Genomic DNA, 22,682 nt, shown 5'->3' on the forward strand with positions numbered 1-22,682 from the left:
CTGTCTCAAAAACCCTTTGGAATTGGGCACATGTCCATATGAAGTTTTTTGCTTCAGATGAGAGTGCCTGTCATATCCCTGAATATTGACCATTCCTCCTGAGACAACCTGTATACATTTTTTATCTGTCGCGTATCACTTTTTTACTTTTGGCAGTATCTGTCAGTGTGAAAAATTCTGAGTGACACTGTGCTTCAGTGTGCGCATTAAACTGTGGAATCCCCAGTAACCGGCTGCATAAGTTATTTTCAAAGGTTGGAGGAAGGCAAGGGCACACCAACTCCTATAGGACCTTGCTTAGTAAAGCACTGTACTGTTCAAACCAACCTTTGGGCTGATGACAGCTTTACCTTTGCCTATATACTTCACAATCTGTTGTAGTATACATATTACTGTCACTTCTAACCAACATTTTCAAAGATTATGTAAGACAAGTCAATGAATAATCAGAATTCTGCTTGTAAAATCTGTCAAATTTTACTAACCTTAAAGGGTCTCCAAATCAGTTTACTATTCTGGAGCCTTTGTTTTGTTCTTTGCTGCACATATTTATGGAACTAGATTTGCTGCAGTCCATCCTAATGAGAAATGCTACAGATCTGACAAAATTCGGAAACAGTTGGATCTCCAAGCAAAGATTAACAGCAACAGCCTTCCTAACAATAACAGAAATAATAAAACATTATACATTTTTTTCTTTTTACAATTGTCTCTACTATGTCCGAAATTCTGAACACAAATCTAATTTTGAAAAATGTTTGAGTCAGAAAACCACACTTTTTACTCCTGATCGAGAGTTTGGAGTGACCTTTCGTTACTTCGGCACCTGTGCAGATGCCTTTTGATCATCCCTGTCCTCAACCCAATGATAGACATTCATGTTTTTTAATTACTAAAGCTAAAGACTCATCTGTATCTTTAAATTTATTTGTCTTCAGTCCTATTCTAATTATATATGCTTCAGCCAGTGTTCAGTTGATTTCCTCTTCTGTCTTGTTCATCTGTATTTTTAAATTTGTTTACCTGTCAGTCCTGTTCCAATTATTCATGCTTTACCCAATGTTCAGTTGATTTTCTCTTCTGTCTTGGGTACACTAACAGATGCTGTTAATAGAAACTTAAAAGTCTAGAATAATATGCACATGTTTACATGACAGGTAGTTATTGAGACTCCTTAAATCTTACTTCTCCGATAAATGATGTCAGTTGATATCGCCTTCTGGTTATCCAGGTGTAGTTTTTATTTGGTTTCTGTAAATCAGTTAAGGCAAATTCTGAGTTGATTCCTCTGGAAAGTACGTGGCTGATTTCCTTCCCCTTCGTTAACCAATTTAAGCTTGAACTATGTCTATAATGACCTCATCATCAAAGGTATAATAAATCAGTAAAAGGATTTCCACTTCATGATATGTTGGTGTTGCAGCAAGTATGCAGAATGTGGTGGAAACAACAGTCTCAGTTGCTGGATTGATTTTATTGCATTATTTATTCACAATGCATGTTTCGTCTAATACAAGGTATCTTCAGATTGACCAATATATTGTTGGTAAGTGGGATTTTAGGTTCCACAATTAATGTATCAGTAAAAATTGATTGCCATCGTAATATATAGTAAAATAAATTAAAGTAAGTATAAGCTCACAAGTGCATCATCCAGTGACCTTGCATGTCTGTGTAGTGTATTCTGGTGGATACTAGGCAGGATCAGGCCTGTACATAGTCCATCACATAATAAATACACTGGAGCCACTGTTCTTCATCCTCAGGTCTGGTACACTGTTGCTGGACTGAACTTAAATATTGCTCAGTACAGAGAACAAAGAATGGCGCCTCCAGCATATTCACCATGTGACGGACTGTGTACAGAACTGATCCTGCCTTGTATCCACTGGTCTATTCTACAAAGACCTGCTAGGTCAATCAGGTGTTCGTGGCACCCAAAATCCCACTTACATCACTATACGGGTCAATCTGATGATGTTTCATATTAGGTGTAACATGCATTGTCAATAAATAAAGCAATAAAATCAATTGTTCTTACTGTGTAGATAAAATCCTTATCTTCCTTCCCTTGTTTCCCAGTAAAACTTGAACACCGAAAACAAAAAATTAATCGTCCGCATGTGACATCATGTTAATGTTGTGCAACACCACCTTGAGTCTTGATAACCTCCTCCGTTCAGTGAGGAAGAGAAACCACAAGTTTTGTCAGGTATGCTGCATCCAGCTTAAGCCAGTAATTGTTAATCAGATTGTGTAGAAGTACCTAATTGTGGGATTGTCGATTGCTGTGTATCACCTGCAGTTACAAATAGTGGCAGATAGTTTCCACGACATTAAGATCATGTGATTCAGCTGGCCAGTCAAGGTACGATAGGGTAGCTGAGTGTCTGTCAAACCGGAAACTTAGGTGTGCAACCTTGCTGATGCATCTGTTGTCACACTGGGAGAGTGGAGTGTCCCCAGCATACTCATAAAGAGGATGTGGGAAAAAGTGCAACACCTCACCTCCGAGATTAAAATAAACAGCCCCTTCTGAGTTCAAGATAATCTGAATGAGCGGGCCCAAGTAACACCATGAGAAACATACCAAGAACGTCACTGAACCTTGTCTGGCCTGAACTACAACTTCAACACACCTCGGGTTGAACACTTCAGTGGGCCACCGCTGCACTCGACCCCTCACGTCTGTTGAAAGAGACAAAATTGTGACCTGTCAGACACACTATACACTTCCTGTCAGCTACTTCCATATTTCTGTATTGTTTGGCTCACTGAAGATGTGCAGCTGTGTGCCCTGTGGTAAGGTACCTAACTCCAAAAGTGACTGTGACAAGTCCCGTCATGTTTGAAACTGATTGTCATTAACAAGATGTGACACTCATCTTCTGTCTCTGTCACTTACGGCCTTCTTATGACTACTGTTCTTATGCCACGTTGTGTGGCTGCGAGTGGTGCGTTATTTGTTGTAGACACGCAGGACAGTCCTCGTCGATGCACCGACAAATCGGACTACTTCCTTTGTCGCGTGGTCGAGGGCACGTCCAAACGTGATCGCTCTCTTCTGCCACGTCTCCACATCGACCCACCTTACCGCAGTGATACTGTGCAACCCTGGCAATAACAGTAATATTTGTTTTCCCTAAAGAATCTCTATTTATTCATCAACAACAACTTTGTACTCTTCAAAGTAATCCCCCTCAGGTACAATACATTTGTGCTAGTGCTTTTTCCAACCTCAGAAGCAATTCTGGAACTTACTTTTTGTTACATTGTTCAGCTCCTTCAGCAGTTCTGTTTTTGTGTCATTAGTGGTGGCAAAAGACCTTCTTTCATGGTTCTCTTTCATCTCAGGAACAGAAAGAAGTCTCAGGGCACCGTATTCAGGAATTCCTTAAAAATCTTGAATAAACATTGAGGTGTGAGCAGGAGCATTATCGTGATGCAATTTCCACGAATGGTTTTGCCACAACTCTGGTTGTTTTCTTCAGATAGCTTCCAATTGGCACAAAACTTACTAACGGTACTGCCATAAGGCAGGAACTCAGGATGCGTTATCTCATTGAAATCGAAGAAAACAGTGATAAGAACCTTCACTTGTAATCGAACCCGTCAAATTTTTTTTCTGTCTTGGCTCTTCAGGTAGTTTCTATTGGGATGATTGGGTCTCGGTTCTGACGTCATATGATTTTATACCTATGTTTTGTTGCCTGTTACGACCTTCCTTGGAAGTTCTGTGTGACTATCAGCTTCATTCAGCAATTCCTGAGTTACATCTGCGTGACAACCTTTTTGGTTTAAATTCAACAACTTTGCTGCTACTACACATTTCATGCACAAAACATCCAAAAAAATTGCTGACATGAGCCAAAGGATATGACAAAATCATATGCAGCCTCTGTGATGGCGATTTTCCAGAACCATTTTCTATACTTTTTCCCATATTGATGTCAGTAATTGATGTGCTAGGGCATCCAGGTCAGTTGTCATCTTCGTCTTTTTAACCCTCTTTGAAATGTTTATAGCACTCATATACTCTTGTCGTACTCAAAGCAGATTTGCCAAATGCCACAGCCAACATTTCGAATGCAGTGCTGCATTTTATTCCATTTTCAAGCAAAACGTAATGCTGATTCTTTGATCAATCTATTTCGAAAGGGAAAATATGCCAAGCACTGGAAAACACATACCCATTTTGACTATCAGCATAACCTAAATCTTCAAAACAGCTGAAAATGCAAACATATGTCACAAACATGTGTACCAACAAGATAAAAAATAATTGCAAATAACCCTGTATTCACCTGACGAAAAGTTTTGTTCCTTCTGCCACCAAACTTCACTAATTCCCACTATATCTAACTTGTTAATGTACTCTCTCGGAATAGTTCATGCCTATCTTCAAGAGTCTTCCAGTTCATTTCCTTCAATATCTCTGTGATACTCTTCCATGGATCAAACAAACCTGCAACCATTTGTGCTGCCCTTCTCTGTATACGTTCAATATCCCCTGTTAGACCTATTTGGTACGTGTCCCACACACTTGAGCAATAATCTAGACTGGGTTGGATGGGTGGTTTGCAAGCAATCTGCTTCATAGACTGAATGCATTTCACCAGTATTCTACAACTAAATCAAAGTCTACAATGTGATTTACCCACAACTGAGCCTACTTGATTATTCCATTTCACATTCCTACAAAGTGTTACACCCAGGTATTTGTATGAGTTGCCCAATTTCAACAGTGACTCATTGACATTATAGTCATAGGATGCTATGCTTTTTCATTTTGTGAAGTGCACAACATTAAGAGCAAGTTGCCAATCTCAGCAAAGCTTTCAAATCTTATCAAGATCTGACTGAATATTTATGCAGCTTCTTTCAGATAGTACTTAATTATAGGCAACAGCATCATCTGTTACAACACGAACAACAAGTGTCCCAACAAATTTCCTCAAGACACTCCCAAAGTTACTTCTACAGCTGGCAGTGACTCTCCCACCAAGATAACAAGTTACATCCTCTCAACCATAAAGTCCTCAATCCAGTCATAAATTTCACTTAATAAACCATGTGACCTTAGTTCTGACAATAAGCGTGGGTGTGGACTGAGTCAAATGCTTTTCAGAAATCAAGACGTACTGCATCTACCTGACTGCCTTAATCCAAAACCTGATTGCCTTGATCCAAAGCTTTCAGTTTATCACGTGAGAAAAGTGTGAGTTGAGATCCACATGATCAATGTTTTCGGAATCCATGCTGGTTGACATTAAGGAGGTCATTCTGTTCAAGATTCTTCATTGTATTTGAGACCATAATATGTTCTAAGATTCTACAAGAAATCAATATCAAGGATATTGGGTGGTAGTTTTGTGGATGACTTCTACTTCCCTTCTTGTAGACATGTGACCAGTGCTTTTTTCCAGGAAGTGGGCATGGTTTCATATTCAAGCAATCTACAATAGATTACACACTGATCGGCATGAAAAACACAACACTTAAGTTTCTTACAAAAACTGAAATTTATTTTAAATTTATGACACTTTTATAAACTAATACACTATCTTATGATGGAATATTGGGGTATGGTTCCATCAAGGTGTCCAAGAATGAAAAAAGTAAGACAATCATAAACAAGTTTAACAAATTATACCAGAGATGCACACTTCAAGGAAATTTTGTGTAAGCTAATAAAGATAATGATCATTTGTTTTGATGTTATACACTTCACATTTTTCTTCACAGACCTTGGAGACAGTCTCGGAGACCACTGTTCACATCTTCAAATCTGTGTCTTCCCACCTCTTCCACTAATGGCAGCATTCAGCATTTCAGGCATGCTCCTGATTAATGTGGTAATGTCCTGTTAATGAATCATATCCCATCCATCCAGGAGGTTGTTCCGTAGATCCTGTAGGGTCTCTGAATAGTACTGATGGGCTCTTCTCCCCAACATGCTCAGTAGGGTCCAGATCTGGGCTTTGAGCAGGCCAAACATAGCATGAATCCCTGTTTCATCCAAGAACTCTTACACAATTCTCGCAACATGGGAGCATGCATTGTCGTGCGTTGATGTCAAATCATCACCAATAAATGGAGCCAAAAGCACAACGTGCTCCAGAAGAATTTCCTCCATGTAACAATGTGCGGTAAGGCTTCTGTGCACTACAAAGACCAAATCTGTCCTTGCAGCGGTACTGATTCCTGCCCACACCATCACAGAACCACCCTGAAAGGCGTTTTGTATTAGAATGTGCCAGGGGAATACCTTTTCCGTGGCCTTCACCATGCCCTCCCTCTTCCATCAGGTTGTCAGAAGCCATATTGCAACTCATTGGTGAACAACACTTGATCCTATTGTTGTATTGTCCAGCCAATATGTTCCCAGATCCTACAAAAACGTATGATTGAAAGGGGGACAATTCAGGGTACAACAGTAAACAGTACAAGAGCGGGAAAACATTACTCATTCACATTCAATGATGTGTTTTCCAGGTTGCGCGGGAAACATCGATTGAAACTAGTGCAATAAACAATCAACAGGTCATTGTTTTCTCACAACACACCACCATTAACATATCCCTTCTCAAAAAATTGATTGAAGCGCTTCACTTCAATTAAATAATTACACAATGATTACACATCATTTATTGGGTGTCGTGTTTTTTCTTGCCAGTCAGAGTAGTTAGGAGACAGGCTAACACAGCCACAAATTCAGTATAGAATCTGACAGATTCCATTGGGCCTTGATGTTTTGTTCAGTTTTAGAGATTTAAGCTGTTCCTCAACACCACTGACACTAATACTTATTTCATTCATCTTTTCAGTGTTAGGAGGATAAAATCGGGGTATTCCTTTGTAACGCAACATTTGAAAATGGAGTTAAACATTTTAGCTTTTGCTTTGCTAGCCTCCATTTCAGTTCCTGTTTCATTTGTTAGGGACTGGACACAAACTTTGCTGCCACTAACTGCCTTTTCATGCGACCAGAATTTCTTGGGATTTTGTGATATGTCATTTGACAATATTCTGCTACAGTAGCCATTGAAGGCATAATGCATTGCTTTCTTGACAGCCAAATACATTTCATTCAGCCTCTCTTTCTATAGTCCTACACTTTGTTTTACACCTGTTATGCAGTAATCTTTGTTTCTGTGGAGGTTTCTTTATTGTGACTGTATATCATGGAGGTTCCCCCCATTATGAGCTATTCTGCTGGGTACATATCCATCCAAGGGTTCAGCTATAATTTTAAACTTGAGCCATAGTTCCTCTCCATTCTCCTGCCCTGTGCTGAAAGTTTCAAGTGCCTCACTGAGATATGACACTTCAAATTTTTTATCCAGTTTACTGAACATATATATCTTTCTGCTTCTTTTAGTTGTCCTTTGCACTTTGGTGGTGATAGTAGCCACGACCACATCATAGTTACTGATACCAGTTTCAATGTGGACATCTTAAAAGAGCTCAATACCTTTCCATCAAGAGTGGTGTTCCTATCTGTTGAAGGTAGTTTTTAGAGAAGGAATTTAGTAATGTTTCACAGGATGTCTTATCACACCCACCAGTAATGAAACTGTAATTTTCCCAATTGATTGTTGGATGACTAGTCTCCTCCAATGATTACAGTATGATTGGGGAACTTATGTGCAAGTGAACTGAGGTTTTCTCTAAAGTTTTTGGTTACAATAGGAGATGAGTGTGGTGGGTGATAGAAGGATCCAGTTATCATTTTTGCACACCCCTGATACTAAGCCTTGCCCAAACATTCTAACATGCAACTTCAATTTCTATCTCAGTGGATCTGACTTTCTTGCATACTGCGACAAATATGCTAGCTCCTTTTCTCATTTGCCTATCTTTTTGGTATACACTTTATTTTCCCCAAAAATCTGTCAATTTCAGGTTTCAAACAGCTTCCTGTACCTACTATTATGTGAGCTTCACTGCTTTTCATGAGTGCTTCAAACTCTGGCTGTTTGTTGTGAATGCTTTAGCAGTTTACCATTAGGACTTTAATTCTCTCACCTGTGGGTGGGATTTCTTTCAATCTTCAACTGATACTTCCTTGTTTCCTATGGCTATTGTTATCTGGACTGAATGAAGAGTCACCTAATCTAAAAAACCCTTGTGTGCACCGCACCCACAGTCAGCTACCTCAGTAGCAGCCTATGATATGTGGTGCTCACCTGACCCATTTCAGGGGAGCCTACATTTCTCAACCCTAAGGTACAAGTCCAGGAAGTCGCAGCCTAGCTTGTCACAGAACCTTCGTAGTCCCTGGTTCAGTCCTTCCACTCGACTCGGAAACAAAGGGCCATGAAGAGGTCTGGGGACAATGCTGAAAATTGTGAACTTTGTTGAAACTTCATGCGCAAGGCTGGTCTTCTTGACCTTCTCTGCCTGTTGCTGGAATGACCCAATTATGACCTCAGAGCCCAGACGACAGACATCGTTTGTTCCAACATGAGCCACAATCTACATTTGGTTACACCCTGTTGCATCAGTGCCTGCTGTAATAGCCTTTTCAACATGTTGAATGCGGTGCCCAGGCATACATGCTGAGTGCATGTGGTGTCCTTTCCTGTTGCTTTCTGCCATTTCCCAAAGTGATACCATCATTTGCCATATGTTTGAACTACTGACGATTAATAGACCCCCAACTCTCTTGCGTTTGCCCCCTCCTGACACTGGACATATCAGGTTTCCCCAAAATGTGTGAAGTGAGTCCCACTGACTCAGTTCCAGTTTCAGTGAAACACAGCACCTCAGACTTGTTGGTTAGGGTGATTGGTACAACAACTTGAGTCCTCCCTGGTCCCCGTCCACCCTGTACAGGACACGTAGGTGTACTATTGACATAACACTTGCAGTCACATGGACAAGTAATGACAGATGCTGTACTTTCTGCAGAGGAGAAAGGATCCACAGGAGAGGACCGTACTCACGGCACCTCTGGTACCAGTATCACAGGTACACGATTCTCAGGAGCTCTTTCGACACATCAATTTGCAGCAGCTGCCAATCGTTTGACAATAATAAGGCAATTTCCAGCTGCTTATGAATGTCAGCCATCTCATCCTGTGTTCGAAAACAGCATTCACAGTGGGGCTGCATTTTGCCTGCAGCAGTGTATTACAAGGCAGTGAACAAATAAATTTATATCAAGCCTGCTGATTAACTTTAATCTGTTGAGCTAAAAAGTTGCTAACTTCCTATAAAAATGTAAGCAAATACTCAAAACAAGATTTCTATTAAGGCAAGACCAGTGCTAAAATTTATTATTCCCTGAAATGTTTTGAATATAATTACACTTGTTAGGAAACTTGTTCAACTGAACAGACATCCACACGTTTATTCAGGTTGCCAAAGATGTGAAAATCACATGATGAAAGATCAGGGCTGTTTGAAGGATGTTGCAATGTTTCCCAACCAAACTGCTAAAACATAACCTTCGTCCAGTTGGCAGTGTAGGGGCGGACGTTATCATGCAATGGGGTGATTCTATCCGACAGCATTCCTAGATATTATAACTCCGTGGCATGTTGCAGTTTCTGCAAAGTGTCTTCGTAGCACTGCACATTGATTGTAGCTCCACACTCAAGGAGCTTGATTAGCAGAGGGCCCCAGCAGTCAAAAGATGATGTCATCGTGACCTATGTTGTGTCACTATTCTGAGCCCGAGGGCAAATGGCAGAGCCAAATGTGGAAACATCTCATGTCTCCCCTGTCAGATAAATCCAAAGCTGTTCACACAAGTTCTGGTAAGGCCACGATGATCACCTCCTTTGACTGAAGAGATTCTCTGCTTGTTGATTTACTCACGTGTGGAACCACAATCAATGCACAGCACTAAGGAGACACTTTGCAGAAAATTTGATGTGCAACAAAGTCAGAATACCCAGGAATGCTGTCAGACAGAAAATTCTGTTGCATGATAATTCTCGCCCCCACACTGCCAATCAGACGAAGGCTATGCTTCATCAGTTTGGTTGGGAAACATTGCAGCATCCTCCATACAGCCTGGATCATTCACCATGTGATTTTCACATCCTTGCCGACTTGAAGAAAGACGTGCGTGGACATCGGTTTCAGTCAGACGAGGAAGTGCAAGAGTGGGTGCGGTTGTGGATCCGTTAGCAGCCAACCATGTTCTATGAAACAGGACTTGATCACCTAGTCTCTCAGTGGGATAAATGTCATAACCCATGTGGTGATTACTTTTGAATGGAACCATTCCATGGCACCGATGTGACGGGTACTTGGTTTTCATTCAACTGCTCCTCATTTGTAGATTGCATTTTTTTTATCCTATGGCAACATTTGCCCATCTTTGTCATGCATGAAAAGTTGTCTTATCATGGCAGAAACACCATTTATTGTAAGGGCTTATGTGTTCCTTAGTGTCAGTATCATCTTCATTGTCCATTTTGTGTGTGTGTGTGTGTGTGTGTGTGTGTGTGTGTGTGTGTGTGTGTGTGTGTGGTCTTTCAGAGATGTCTGAAATAACAGACACCATTTTGAGCCGGGTGCCACTATCAATCAAGACACAAAGGTGACCACTACACCCCAGACACAGTGGTCACGACAGCGACACGGACTACTTTAGCACACCTCCCATCAGACCCAAATTCTTGACTTACACCACACACTACTGATGTTGTGCCCCTACTCATTAGCCTCTTTATTGCAGCATTAGTAATGTCTGGTCTTTTTAACATGTCCAAAAGAACAGACATCACATACATATAATAAAAGCAATGAGACCAGTGTCACTTCAGTGCAGATGCTTACTGAGCTCAGACTATTGCGGGAATTGACAGGATGCTGCGAGTAAAGAGGCTGATCAGCATGTGCACTACTTCATTAGAGTGCGGTATAAGTTGAGAATTTTGGTTTGATGGGAGGCATGCTAGAGTAGTCTGTACAGATGTGTACAGATGGCAGCGCAACTGCGTAGTAAGCAGGAGACCCAGGTTTGATTGCGATCCGGCACAAATTTTCAACTGGCTCCATTGATATAAATCAGTGCCCACAGGCAACTAATGTCTTTAATTTCTTTGTGTCTCATAGATTAGTTTGCATAAACCATTGAACACAAAATAAGTAACATTGTTCATATTTCAAATACTGTATAATTTCAAATTGTATGTAATGAAAAAATGCGTCTGCTGTATACAGTGTCAGTTGTGTCATCATAAACTGTCGGTGGCAGTATGTATGTCAGATGCTGTCATTAGGTTTGGCGACCTCGAGTACTTCAGCAGAAAAGCAGACTGCCAGCACTAGTTTCACTCTGTCCATTCCTGTCACTTCACGGTAGTCATCCACATCTCCCAGTTGCGCATTGGACACTTTACCTGCAGGACCAAAAAATGCTATGGTAAAGCACCTACACTTAAACCTTAACTGCATGCTATTCATAAATTAATCTCTTATTGGCTATTAAAAAAAGAAATAAATTGGTAAATTATTTTTTGTGTACAAACTGTTCACAAGTGTTGACATTACTTCTCCACGTAGTCGCCACTCAAATTCAAACATTTGTTGTACTGTGACACGGGCTACTTTATCCATTCATCAAACAATGGTGCGGTGCTTCAGCCATTTTTTGACAGTGTACTCGAGCTCATTGTCAGTTGTGAAGTGACAAATAGTCAAATACACATTCATCTTGTCGCCAAGTCTGGACTATAGGGAGGATGTTAAAAAATCTTCCATTCGAAAAGTTTTTAGTGTATCCTTTGTTCAATTCCAGTATATGGTCTTTCATTGTCACGATGGAGAAAGATTCCTTCGGTAATCACACTCTGCTGTTTGTTTTGGAAAGATCTCTGGATTTCAGAAGAGTCTCACAAATATGTTATGTCACAGTATTCTTACATGTTATTCTCATGAAATCTGCTGTCAGAATTCTACATCTACATCTGAATTTCTTTGTGATCCAGAAACTGTAATGATTATTTTGTGATTTGACAACATCTGCTTGAATCTTTTGAGCCTATTGAGAGAATGAGTGTGCATCCAATGTTTGGACTCTTCCTTAGTTTCAGAGTTCATGTGCTGCACCTACTTCCAGTTCCAATTCTGTTCAGGAATTGCTCCTACTCTTCATAGTAGCACTGCAAGAATGTAAAGCTGTGAACCAGTTCTTTCAGTTTTATGAACATCAGTTACCCCTTTGTGACAGTGTTAAAGAGGGTTGTCCTTGAAATGTGAGTCTCATCTTAACAAAGTTTGGTAATTGTGAACCAATGTTTCACACGTGAAATTTTGTCTTCATGTTACATAGCTCATCAGTCACATCTGAATGTCTTTCTCGACTTTTTTTATTGTGCACATCTTTGTGAAAAGACCCAAATATTTTTTGCACCTTTCATACCCCCCACCACCACACACCTGACACAATCGCTCACGAATCTCGGTAGCATTGACTCGAAAGCAAATGACAGAACATAGTGGCAACTGGTTGGAGAACACAGTGACACTGTTCATTTTAGTTGCCTGCTTGTTACACACTGACGAACACAACTGAGAGCTGGTGCAATGTGACCCTCAAAGTTTTCTTTTCTAATAGCATAAGTACTATGAGGCTACAAGCATTTTTTTATTTTTGAACATCAATCTGAGGTTAATTTAAGAATAGCTCTCCTACAAATGGAAGTAAGATTCTTACATTGTCTTTTGTTATAATGTTTTGTTTCCTATCTACTATCTGATATTCTTATTGGTAGTCACGGCGGTGTGTTTGAGAGGCCACTTCGTGAAAGGGAGCAGGTTTTGCATTGCTTGCAGGGTACACAACTGACACCTCCGATGACCGTAACAACAACACGAACGGCCTGTACCGGCTGGACCTCACATCCCTGACCTGGGAGCAGCTGCATCCGAGTGGGAAACCGGAGCCTGCGGCCTGTGACAAGCTCGTCGGCTGGGAGTACGAAGGCAGGTAGGGACTGCGGCACAGCGAAAAGTATGCATGAGAAATGGTCTGCTTTATACATATTAGAAGACATCTCGACCTTACAAAGTGTAGGTGCAATGATCATAATTAATGGAATTTGATTGGTAGCTCCGAAGATTAGATTGGTAGGTTGGATGAAGAATAGTGAAACAAGTAGTGAACAGAAGAAATTTATGGCACAGTTAGACTAAAAGAAGGAATCAGCTGATATGACAAATTGTGAGGTATCAAGGAATTATCGGATTTTAATAGAAAGAAATGTGAGAGCTAAAAGTTGTAGAGGGAGACCGAGGCGTGAGTACAAAAACCAGGTTCGAATTAAGTTTGGAGTAGTTGTGTAGACATGAAGGGGCTTGATCAGGGAAGACTAATGTGTGGAGAGCTGCATCATACCAGTCTTTGGACTAAGGACGACGATAACAACAACAACATTAACGAAAAAATATTGCTATGAACTAGAAAAGCGAACTGGTTACATATCTAGGATGACAGCACCATTGTGTTTATGTCCGAGAAGTGGGGAGTGGAGGTGGGTATAGCATACACACCACTATTCTTCCAAGTGGACTACTGATACCTGCTATGTTTCTGTATGCACTAATAAATTAAGTGCCCGTTAGAACAAGAACAGAAATAGGGCATACAATATGGCTCACCTTGACTGTTCACAATTTTCGCTGTCCAAATCTATAAAACTACTATCCGAGTGATGTTGCTAGTTTCCGCATTTACGTTTGTTGATTTGTCATCTGCTGTCTCAGTGGTGAATAGCAATGCCTACTCTTCGTTTGAATATTCCCTCGTGCATCAAAATATCTGTCTTTCAGTAGTCATCACACACTTTTTTTTGGCATAATCCTTGGCCTTTCTGCTCTTCACAGTAAAAGCTAACATCACAGCACAAAAAGCAATCTGACCACATAATCTAGTGGTTAGCATTTTTGGTTAGTAACACTGAGGTGTCAGGGTTTTTGACCACTTCAAATTTTTCTGAGCTGGAAAGGCCTGGAAGGAGGCACACTTAGCCTTTGGGACCAACTGAGAAGCCGTTTGGATACAAAAGCAGCTAAATGGACACCCAAGTCACCAGAGTGACATTTCTGGGCTAGCTAACAAGTCACTTTATTTATTAGCAGCAAAAGCCTCGGCCATTATTGTGTCAGGTAGATGGCAAGATGCTTGATGGCTTATGAATATGGATCATATTAAAAAACTTATGATTCATTATGGATCATATTTTTTGCAGTGAGTGCAGAAAATTTTTTTGACCATAAAGTGACATGATTGTTGTGAGAGTGGGGAGAGCTTGAGTGCTCTTGACTCTATCTTAGATAGCAGCGTCATGTAGCAGTGTCATATACCACACTCACAAGTTACAATGTGCCTAGCATTGAGGTCCAGAGTGTACGGCAGCAGTCGAGAGGGAACCATTTTCTTGCAAAATTTTGTCAGTGGAATAAAGAGAAGGTTGGTGTTCCTCATTGCTGGAAGTTGTTGGGCTTTGATTGTCTCTGTGTACTTTTAATTTTTGTCTGTTGATTTGTACGTGACGGTCCTAAATGTCCCTGTTATGGTCATATAGGAGAAGTGAATACGAAACAAAATTCTGCGATAACAATAAGGACACATTTCCTGGCTATGTTGTTTGACAATACTCTTTGCATTGTGCAACATCTGTTCAAAGTGTGGTCTGTATGAATCCTCTGTTCATCTAAATAAGCCACTGGCCACTTTAAATGTGAAACTTCATTTCTTCATATGAACTCTAATGTAGTATGCTCTTTTTACAAGTATTTTGTCCCTTGCATACATAATGACTCTTTCATTCTGGCATCTTTTAAAATCAAATCCTGTACATAAAACTTTTTATGGTTTCTTTCCGAGACCAGAAGTCCCCACCTGTAGAACAAAAGCTGTGAAGATGATATTTCTTTTTACTGTTCATAATATCACATAAACTGCTGTCTATTAATGCATTTATCTATATATTCAACAAAATAAAACTACTTAACTGCAAGTTGTCATGACGCAGATACACTGAAGTGCCAAAGAAACTGGTATAGGCATGTGTATTCAAATTCAGAGAAACAGGCAAAATACAGCACTGCTGTCAGCAATGTCTGTATAAGACAACAAATGTCTGGCGCAGTTGTTAGATCGTTACTGCTGCGACAATGGCAGGTTCTCAAGATTTAAGTGAGGTTGAATGTGGTGTTACAGTCGGTGCAAGAGCAACTGGACACTGCATCTCCAAGGTAGCGATGAAATGGGGAATTTCCCATACGACCATTTCACAAATGTATTGTGAATATCAGGAATCCGGTAAAACATCAAATCTCTGACATCACTGTGGCTGGAAAAAGATCTTGCAAGAACGGGACCAACGACAACTGAAGAGAGTTGTTCAACATGATAGAAGTACAACTCTTCTGCAAATTGCTGCAGATTTCAGTACTGGGCCATCAACAAATGTCAGCATGCGACCCATTCAGTGAAACATCATCAATATGGGCTTTTGGAGCCAAAGGCCCACTCGTGTACCCATGATGACTGCACAACACAAAGCTTTACACCTCACCTGGGCCCCTCAACACCAAGCATTGGATTGTTGGCTGGTCGGACAAGTCTCATTTCAAATTGTATTGAGTTATACAGGTATGGAGTGAGCCTCATGAATCTGTGGACTGTGCATGTCAGCAGTGGACTGTTCAAGCTGGCAGAGGCTCTGTAATGGTGTGAGTTGTGTGCAGTTGGAGTGATATGGGACCCCTGATACATCAAGATATGACTGTCAGGTTACATAAGCATCCTGTCTGATCAGCTGCATCCATGCATGTCCATTGTGCATTCCGAATGGGTTGAGCAATTCCAGCAGGACATTGCGACATCCCACACATCTAGAATTGCTACAAAGTGACTTCAGGGACACTCTTCTGAGCTCAAACACTTCCGCTACCCACCAAACTCCCCAGACATGAACATTATTGAGCATATCTGGGATGCCTTGCAACGTGGGGTTCAGAAGAGTTCTCCACCCCATCATACGCTTATGGATTTATAGACAGCCCTGCAGGATTCATGTGTCAATTCCCTCGAGCACTACTTCGGACATTAGTCAAGTTCATGCCACATCGTGTTGTGGCACATCTGCATGCTCAGAGGGGCCCTACACGATGTTAGGCAGGTGAGCTAATTTCTTTGGCTCTTCAGTGTATTTTCCATGATCAATTTCTTGTGCTCCTGCTAGGATGTAACGGTGTGTGCTATTTGGAACTATAATGTGATGGTAACTGATCACATGACCGAATTAGTTCCCACTATGACTGGGTAAGTAGTTCACCTTGCTAAGTAATACTGCAGTACAGGCTCAGCTCAGTTTGAAGGTAAGCACTTGCTGCTGTCCATAGTTCATGGCAATGCATCTGGAGGAAGTCTAAATCTCATTGTCTGCTGATAGTTGGTGCAAGTGCATGTGCAAAACAGTTGTAAACGGAACTAACTTCTGATGTGATGCACGCTGTGACTCTATTTTATTGTAGCTTAACGAATGAATGAATAGATTAAATGGTGCGTGGGGCGGGGGTTTGCATGAAGGACCAGACTTTATTTAAATACTTGTAGTATGTTTGTGACAATTGCTTTGATGTATTTTTTAACACTGAATCATGTCTGTAAAAATGTGGATGTAAAAAGATTTATTGATATGAACTGACATGACTGTTGAGAGACTGGGGAGCTGTTACACTTGGTGTTCACTCTGTCTAAGATATCAAAGTCATATAGTACGAGCATGTCTTTACTAACAATATATAGTTCACTTCTAATTAAATGCTATATACAAGCTCAAGTTATGCAGTAAAAAGTAACTTAGTAGTAGACAGTAAATTTGGCATAGGCAGTAGTATGTACAGATTACATTACTTTCAACTTAATCCCTTCCTTCACAGGTCATACAGTTAGATTGCATACGTACTACCAGTAACAGTTCATTATAATATAGGTTGCACATGTGTATTTTAAGTAGTGTGGCCTCATGGAGAAGATAAACAATTGAGTTTCTTCACCACCTCAACTCCACTCATAACAAAATTTGGTTCTGCATGTAAATAGAGAAAGATGGTTGCCTGCCTTTCTTGGATGTCTCAGGTAGATGAAAGAATGATGACACTCTGGGGCATTCATTTTATTGCAAGTTCACTCATACTGACTTGCATTCACCAGCATCAGGTTGCCATCACCGTTGCAAACTATGAGTGTGCTTAAAACACTTGTACACAGAGCTCACATTGTCGCAGCTGTAGATAGTTAGCTTGAAAAGCTCATGCACCTAAAGACAGTGTTTAGAAAGAATGGGTATTTCACCCAGCAGATTGATGGGCTCTGTCAGTTAAAAATAAAGAGTCATACAAAGAGGAGAACTTGCCAGCAAAATCTTTAGGTTTTCTGTCTTTAGTTGGCAATAATCCTCTGTAAATTTCAAGCGAAAGTGATTTTCTGTCCACCATCTAAGATTGCAGACCTTTTGGGATCGGTAAAGAACGACTTGTTATTGTGGAAGGCCGGGGAATTTACAAAATCCCTTGTCAGTGTGGTATGGCTTACATAGGACAGACCACGTGCACTGTGAAAGAACACTGCGCTGAACATCAGATTTCCACTCACCTTTTGCAACCAGCTAGTCCGCTATTGCCAAACACTGTATTTCGAATGGACATTCAATAGATTATGGTAGAACTGTCACTCTGACCACAGCAACAGCTTTTTGGGACTCCATTATTAAAGAATCTGTGGAAATAGGCCTGGCAGAAAATCTGATGAACTGTGATAGCAGCTACTTGTTGGACAGTGTGTAAACCCATCACCTCCACAATTTTTTCTAATCGGAGATGACAGAATGTGCCAATGGCCAGTGCGAGCGGTAACACAGAGGACAGCAGAGTTATGCGGTTCCAACAGGGAGGACGCTGCTGCCAGGAAGTGTGGTCCGTCTGTCAACTTGAATTCTGACACTTGTGGGGTACTCGCAACGCGCTATATAGGACGTAACGGAGCAAGTCTTTGTCAGTGTTCAGTAGCTCACATGAAGGTGACTGGCAGCTGCCCAGTCGAAACATTGTGCAATTAATAAAAAGACGACAGGATGTGAGCCCGAAATGTGTTTGAATATAGGTTGCATGTGTTTCAGGAAGAGATCTGACATTGGTTAGGAAATCTGCCGCCAATATTGCGTGGTATTTTCATTTTATTTCACAATGACTGGTTTTGATAGAATATTGCTGTCATCATCAGATCTTTGGAATTTATTATTTACATGTATATATGCCACCAATAGAATGAAAGCACATACCACTCATAGGAAACCACACCATGTTGGTTTGCCAAACATATAAAATATATATGTATCAACTGTGTGCCCTGGAGTGGGGGTAAAGTGCAGTCATAGCCCACTCACATCATAGTAAGAACTGAGTTCTTTGTGTGATATGCATGGCCTATGACTGCACTTTCTATTTGTTTCCCTCCACTCCTGGTGCTGTGGAGATTTTGTATGTTTTTTGACAAACCAACATAGTGTGATTTCCTTTGAATGGAAAGTGCTCTCATTGTATCGATAAATGTATACACGCTAATAAAAAATTCCAAAGTTCCGATGATGACAACAATATTCTGTCAAAACTGCTCATTATGAAATAAAATAAAAATACCAGGCAATCTTGGCTGCAGAAGATTTCCTATTCTTCAATTCATTATGAGGTGCAATGTGCATTGCATTGTCTTTTAGCCTGATGACTAGCTTCTCACAAACAAATTCAAAAGTTCCATTAAAAATTCATAGAAAGTAATCACATATACAAACACAAAAGCTCTAGTTGTCCAGTGCATTGGATAATCCAGTGCACTGGATAAAAATATCAAGCATATTGCAGCATGATCAAATGAAGCACTATTAAAGCCACAATTGAATATTTTAACCATTTATTACCTCAGTTAATTCAGTGTTTTCCGGTTAAAGTTAGTTGCCTTAATATTAGAAAACTTAGGTGACTACTGAATATCAAATGTACTTGTCTACAGTTAACACCCTCATTTTCATTTCTGTACGCAAATCATTTTTCAAGTAAAATAACTGTGACGGAAACAGTGTAAACAGTGTACAGAGGTTTGTTAGAAAGCTATCCTTCTCATCAGTTCGTGATGATTCCCACATTGAAGTCCATTGTTACCTGAACCCCACTATTTCAGGCCCTAATGAATGCTAATTGAGTCTCTAAAAATATCAGTAGACTCTTATGGAAGTGTGCCAGCTGTTATTGTTCCCAGCAACAAAGATAGAAGGTTTTCTTTCCTGCATTAGAGATGAGCTAACCTCCTGAAATCTGGATGTGTGCAACATAATGTTGCTAATGTGACACATAATGTGCACAAACTATTAGAATCATTGAAAGATGAAAGGAAGATCAGCAGCATACACAACTGTTTTCCCTGAAGTATTTGAGGCAAATGCCAGAATGATTTATAAACAAGGCAACAGCTGATTTTCTGTTGCATCGTTGTCTAATTTGTGGTGATTATGGCTTACCCCCAATGATCTTGGCATGGGAAAGATGTTTAACTCCTACCTTAGCAGTGTACATCAGTCAAATATTGTGGATGGATGTATCTTTCATTGAATTCTGATGAAATAGAAAAGAAATTCACAATAAATGGTGTGTCAGGTATAAAGGTTCAAACTCCAGTATAAATATTGGTGCTCAACCGATGGTAGTTGCCAGTCTGGTCGGAAGGAAGGTAGATCGGTTGTCGAAATATTGTGGTTCAAAAATAGAAATATCAGTTTTGGCTCATCACTTGAGGGGGCAAAAAAAAGTGCTCATATCAACAAAAGAAACAAATGTAGGTATCATTTGAATACAATTTACTTCGCTCATGTACTGTCAGCTGCAAATCAGAGTAACACAAAATTAATTATAGTTTAAGTTTGCATAAGGGCAATCAAGCAGAAGATTTCTTGACCTGCAGAGAAAGACTATAGCCTTTGTCTCTATCCTCTTTTATTTACCTACTGTTGGATGTAGTGTCCAGTTTGTTCCTACAATCCATTTCAAAATTATTGAGCCTTGGCTTCAAGATCCTCTTAAGGTTCCATTTCATAATTTCTGTGAATGTCTCACACCTTAACCAAACCATGGAAAATGACATATAAATCTACAAAATATGTTTCATACTACAGTTCTTTGATCTGATATCTGTTTTATACATTTATTACTTTACAGCTGGTATGCCACTGGTTCATATCACAAGCAGTGCTTTAAAATTCAGTGAATGAGTACTAACATTTTTGTATGAGAAAAGATTTTAATTAAAGTCATTTGTGTACATGTTCTTAGATCATTTGGTGGTCTGTTATACCAAATCAAGCCATTGATGGTGATCTGTCATTTTTAATTTTGTTTTCTCCTGGTGTTGTGATCATGTACCTCACAACAGTTGATAATTGTTCCTGCTTGACTAATAAAAATGTCACTAATTTAAATATTATAAAGAATACATGTTAAGTATGTGTTCTGCACAAACTTTTCATGCAGTTATTCCTTTATGCCCACATATAAGACTTATTGCTTTCTTGTATAACAGCAGTATTCTTTTTATGTGGGCATCAGCTACACAGTCCCATAATTAAATCCATAGCAAAAAAAATGGTTATTAGTTCCATAGTATACTGTTCTTGGTCTTTGGACAGAAACTGTCTTTGTGATCTGGCTAAGGAGATATAAGCCACTATTGACTTTTCACATGTAAAAGTACTGTGCATTGTCCAACACAAATTTTCATTGATACAGGGTGGTCCATTGATAGTGACCGAGCCAAATATCTCACGAAATAAGCAACAAACAAAAAAACTACAAAGAACGAAACTCGTCTAGCTCGAAGGGGGAAACCAGATGGCGCTATGGTTGGCCCACTAGATGGCGTTGCCATAGGTCAAACAGGTATCAACTGCATTTTTTAAAATAGAAACCCCCATTTTTATTATTAATCGGAAGGCAAAATAAGGCATCGGCGTGGGCGTGTTGTCCTGTCAGCCGGTAATGGGGTTGATAATGATAACAGGAGAGGAAGAGAGCCCGCCGCTGCAAATTATGTACTGCCGTGTCTGGTACAGAAGCTGAAGGGTTAAAAAAGAGCAACCAACAGTTTGTGATCTGTGGTTAAATGGAACCTAGAACCATACAAGAAGACATGAAATTTCTTTAGGGTGAACACAATCACTAAAGCCTCCTTTTCAGTCTGAGAATACTGGTGCTGAGCGGGAGTTAAAGTCTTAGAAGTGTAAGCAATGGGCCATTCAGACCCATCTGTGTATTTGTAGGTCAACACCGAGCCGAGACTGTGCTGAGAGGCATCTGTAGCCAAATGAGGTGCTGACCTGGCTGAAAAGTGGCCAGACATGGGACAGATTGAATCTCGGTCACAAGCTGGGGATCAGAAAAAAGGCACATTTTTAACAAAAGCGAGTGCAGGGGGAGAGCAACAGTGGATACGTCCGATAAAAACTTACGGTAGTACGCAACTTATCTAGAAACACATGCAGTTCCTTAAAGGAGGTCGGCCAGGGCAAAGCCGCAGTTGTGTCACCATAGTGACACAATGGCTTGACCCCTGTGTGAGAAATCTCAAAACCTAAGTACTCAGTTGATGGCTGAAAAAAATTGAGATTTGACAAGATTGCATTTGAGACCTGCAGACTGCAAAATGGAAAACAGTGATCGGAAATTGCTAAGGTGGTCTTCAGTGGAAGTACCTAAAACAACAATATCATTGAGGTAATTGATGCAGATGGGCGCAGATGTTCCAAAAAACTTCCAAAAAATTGCTAGCATGTTGGCAACGTCAAAAGGCTTGTGTTGATATCAGTATAGGCCAAAAAGTGTATTGACAATGAGAAGTTGCCAGTAGACTCGCCCAAGGGGAGCTGGAAGTACGCTTCCGACAAATCAATCTCAGAAAAGTAGTGGCTGCCTGATAATTTTGTGAGCAACTCATCAGAGTGAGGCAAAGGTTATATCTATCAGGATTTTTCTTTATCGTGATACTGAAGTCACTGCAGAGGCGAAGCTTACGCGTCAGCTTCTTAATGATGACCAGTGACATAGCCCATTCACTGGAAGAAAAAAGCCGAATGACATTGAGCAATGTCAACCCATCTAATTCAGCTGTGACAGAATTGTGCAACACGACAGGCAACTGCTAGGCCTGAAAAGAAAAACAAGTGTGGTCAGACTCTTTCATGATAATGTGGGCCCTGAAAACTGGTAGCACAGCCAAGTCCAATGGAAACAGTAAGAAAAATCTGAGCACATGGACTCTAGTTTCTGGTACGGAACTTGATCTGACATTAAATTTACCTCATTGGCAATGGAGAAACCGAAAGCATTAAAGGCATCTAACCCGAATAGGTCTGCATTATAGGAATGATCCACAAACCAGGAAGGTGAGAGAGTGAACAACAAATTTGTAAGATACGGGAGGGGAGAACTGACCTAAGATCGGAATTTACTGTTTATTGTAGCTAACCGACTTCTGTGAAACCTATGTGAAGGGATGGGAGCCCAAGTTCATGTATATTTGTGCGTCTGCTAAAGTCACTGCAGCTCCTGTGTCCACTTGTATTTTTAGCAATTTATAAAACCCACACAAGTCAATGAACAATTGATTC

The 22,682-nt window shown here is 40.3% G+C and overlaps 1 protein-coding gene across 4 annotated transcripts in view; it reads left to right on the forward strand.

Moving 5' to 3' along the window:
- LOC124717379 (kelch domain-containing protein 2-like) overlaps window positions 1-22,682 on the forward strand; it is a 108,748-nt gene that overhangs the window by 45,746 nt on the left and 40,320 nt on the right. For 3 of the 4 annotated variants that reach the window (XM_047244221.1, XM_047244223.1, XM_047244224.1), the window contains one exon: window positions 12,778-12,949. In XM_047244221.1, coding sequence (XP_047100177.1) covers window positions 12,778-12,949 — 172 coding nt within the window. The remainder of the gene's footprint in view (window positions 1-12,777; window positions 12,950-22,682) is intronic. The other variant, XM_047244222.1, reaches the window with a different exon arrangement.

The sequence above is a fragment of the Schistocerca piceifrons genome, chromosome 9, assembly GCF_021461385.2.
Source record: "Schistocerca piceifrons isolate TAMUIC-IGC-003096 chromosome 9, iqSchPice1.1, whole genome shotgun sequence".
NCBI lineage: Eukaryota > Metazoa > Arthropoda > Insecta > Orthoptera > Acrididae > Schistocerca > Schistocerca piceifrons.